This window comes from Dreissena polymorpha, chromosome 9, assembly GCF_020536995.1.
Source record: "Dreissena polymorpha isolate Duluth1 chromosome 9, UMN_Dpol_1.0, whole genome shotgun sequence".
In the NCBI taxonomy this organism is placed as follows: Eukaryota; Metazoa; Mollusca; class Bivalvia; order Myida; family Dreissenidae; genus Dreissena; species Dreissena polymorpha.
Genome location: NC_068363.1, coordinates 42,889,562 through 42,893,384, shown reverse-complemented (window position 1 = coordinate 42,893,384; position 3,823 = coordinate 42,889,562). Strand labels below are relative to the sequence as shown.

At 37.0% G+C, this 3,823-nt stretch overlaps 1 protein-coding gene across 1 annotated transcript; it reads left to right on the top strand.

Annotated features, from left to right (window-relative positions):
• On the top strand, positions 1-2,245 carry LOC127845706 (beta-1,4-galactosyltransferase galt-1-like). The gene is made up of 2 exons (XM_052376798.1): positions 1-535; positions 1,261-2,245. The coding sequence occupies exons 1-2, from the start codon at positions 45-47 to the stop codon at positions 2,138-2,140; spliced, it is 1,371 nt and encodes a 456-aa protein (XP_052232758.1). The 5' UTR covers positions 1-44; the 3' UTR covers positions 2,141-2,245.
• The last annotated feature ends 1,578 nt before the right edge of the window (positions 2,246-3,823 follow it).

Sequence of the window (3,823 nt, the reverse complement as noted above, 5' to 3'; positions counted from 1 at the left end):
CTCATGGAATTGCGACAATTTGTGAGAAAAGATAGAACACGAAAATGATCAGACAGTGCACATTTTCAATGAGATTTATGCACGCGGTGTGTATGTTATTTCTGTTGATGTGTTGCTGCGAAATATATATATGGAGGTCGTGGTTTTGGCGAATTTTGCGAGTTAACACCGCAAATCTTACGATTTCGAATGCGACCCGTTATGAATTAAACATAAAGTCTTCTTCAGTGGAAGAGACAGACGTTAAGATTCAGAGCGAATGCTTGAATGGAATTGTTTTCCGTCAAGAAAAAGTTCAGGAACACGCTTGGTTGCCGGTCGATCAAGGTATGAACGCATACGTATTCTCCGCCTTCTATGACGCTGAAACTAACAGCGTTCTTCTGATTGGGTTAAAACTTTCTGGTGTTATCTTGCGCTACACGTGTCAACTGTGGTATGCCAACGGCACTGGGCGAGGTCACGTGAACAGTCACGTGTTTAGAGAAAGTAAGATGGTCGTCGATAATGCATATGGCGAATCGCACGAAAGAAGGTAAAATATGAACCTTTGTCGCTTATTCATATTTAGCTATAGAAATATTATTATGAGTTGTTTTCCTGCAAGAATTTGTACAATACATACGAAATTTATTACTTAATTTACGTTCAACAATTCGAATTTATATTCGTATAATTCGCCGCAAAAAAGTTATCTACCTTATTCATTTTGGCGAAAAAAATTAGCTTGTGAAAATCAAATGACTAAAAATGCGAATGTTAACCAATAATTGGTCAATCGCATGACAGAAAAGATTAGCTGATGGAATTTCGCTTCCATTATGTTCCAGAAGTTTTATGTTACGTATATTTGATTACAGAACTGGTTTGTAGTTGATGCACAAGTATTACACGATAATTCAAATATTTAATGCTTTTTGTACAACATTATTATTACTATTATTATACCACATTTATATAGCGCCCTTTTCATACTCGAGATGTGCGTTCAAAGGCGCTTTACAGTTTTCCCTGATCACTGAGTCATAAGTCGTCCGTTAACATCTTGGCGCAGTATGCAGCCACGGCACATTGGCTTATTTCCCTCACAGGTACCCATTTATACACCTGGGTGGAGAGGAGCAGATGTGGGATAAATTTCTTGCCCAAGGAAATTCCAGTGGTCAGGGCGGGATTCGAACCCGGGACCTCTCGATCCCTACGCCAGCGTCCTACCATATGACCACTGCTCCCACATATTACAGACCATTTTTGTTCCAGGTACACCTCTGTTCGTTTTAAATGTTTTTCACCACTTGGGAAAAAACCGTCATACGTTTCCGCGGTTGAAACTCCATGCCGTGAACCTTCTAATCACATCGCTGTAAAGTCCATGGAAATACCCAAAACATATAAACGCAGATTTACCGTGTGCCTTATGCCTCTACACAACAACTTTAACGACTCTTACGCTCTGGTGCAGTGGATTGAGCTGAATCTACTGCTTGGTGCTGAGAATTTTGTCGTTTATAATTACTCATCATCTGCAAACATTCGGACAATTTTAGATCTGTACACTAAACGAAACATAACTGAAGTTGTTCAATGGTCAATTCCAGTAGAAGAGGTACATTATTTCGGACAGGTGGCAGCGATCAACGACTGTCTCTATCGCAGCAAGCACGATTCGGAATTCCTTGTGAACGTAGATTTAGACGAATATATAATCCCGAGATATAATGCCAAAACCTGGTCTGATGTAATCGCTAATTCTTCAGAAATAGCTTTCGTTTTTCGTAACGTTTTTTACCGAAAGGACGTATCGAGCAGAGAAAATGATTTTCCAAACAAACCTATGGCTGAGGAGTACAAGCTATCGACGTTGCTTACAAGCGTGCATGACGCAAAAATATTGCCTCACAATCAACGATCTAAATACATTGTACGGACGTCTAAAGTGAATGTACTGATGATTCATGAAGTTCCGTTTTTCGGTAATGGTGCGCGCGCATTATTCGTTTCTCCTCATGTGGCAAGTGTTCATCACTACAGGGATGATAAAGCGGACCATGATAAATTTATTCACGATGACACTGTTCTTCAGAAATATGGACAGCAGTTAATTGAAAACGTAAAAGACACATGGGAACATTTGTCATAGAACATATTGACACGGAATAAAAACGTGTCGCTCTTTTTTTACTTGTTGGGTTTGTTTAATGTACTTGTCTGTGTTTCAAAGTAAAAAATGATTGTTAATGATTTAATAAACGTCTATGAGTATGTTTTGTTTTCTTTATGTTGGTGATTTCATAAGTAAAATCGACAATTATTCAAACACAGTCTAAGCCAGACAGACATTTAGACGACATTAAATGAGAGACAAAGTCAGGCGGACATTGATAGGACATGCACAGAAAGACAAAGTCAGACGGACATTCGAGGACATAAAAAGGCAGACAGACATTCAACTTACAACCGTTGGAAACCAATTCAAAGGACATGAACAGACGAACAAAGTCAAACAAACAGTCAAAGGACATGCCAGGACAAACAAACATTCAGATATTAAAAGGACATGCAAAGAAAGACAGAACCGGAAATACATAAAAATAACATGCAAAGACAGACAAAGCCAGACATACAAGTAAAGGACATACGAAGCAAATTAAGTCAGACAAACATTCAGAAGACATGCAAGGAAAGACAAAGTAAGACAGAAATTAAAAGGACATTCAAAGAAAGACAAAGACATTAAAATGACGTGCAACGACAGACAATGGCCAAACAGACATGCAAGGACAGAGAAAGTCCGACAGACATTCATGGACATGTAAGGAAAATCAAAATCAGACAGACATTTAGAGGTCCTGAAAAACAGACAATTCCAGCTAGACAATCAAAGGAAGTACAAAGACCTACATGAGTATTTGCATTATATACTAATGTGAGCAACATTTATATAAATACACATCCCTTTTTAATTTTATAAAAACGAATCTAACCAGAACAATGCGACCGTCAAAGATAATACAGCTTCTAATTGCATTCTCACTTTACATGGTGCAGGATCACGTGACTGTTTGGGTCCACAATTAAACATTAATGGATGTAAACACACCGGTAACACACCGGTAAGTAATGCTTTTTTTTCAAAAAACCTTTTTGAAACAATAATTCTTAAGAATTTCAACTAGTGCTAAAAACAGTTTTGATGCTGCTTATTGAAAAGTCAAATAATCAGAATTTCTTAATACAATAAGCCTGTGCTTTTGGCCAAAAATTCGATGCGAAAAGAACTTATGTAAATGGTTATGCAGCACGCAAAGTGAAATTTTGGCACCAATGTCAGACGTTTTCAAGGATTCATTCTTAAATCTTAAAGCCACACACCTTGAAATGAAATGAAATACATGGCAAAGTAAATTTTAGTATAAATAAAAACCAGATTTTATCTATGCTAATAACATATATCTGGTGGTAACAAGGTAAAAATCCGTCTCTTTTGCGCTTCAAAACATATAAAATAATCGCGTTTGTCGAAATGGATGTATACGTCTAGAAATCCTACTTTCGGTTTTAAGTGCGGAACCGTTTGAAAAATAATAAATTACATGCTTACAAGTTAGAAATCCGTCTTTTTGCGCTTTAAAACTTAAAAATAATCGCGTTTGTCGAAATGGACGTATAAGTATACATATCCTACTTTCGGTTTAAAAAAAAAATTACTTGCTAACTAGGCTATAGATTAAATGACAATTTTGCACTTTTTAAAATTGCATCTATATGTATTGATTAGCATGTACTTTATTCCCGTCTGTAAACCCAATGTTAACTGTGTTGA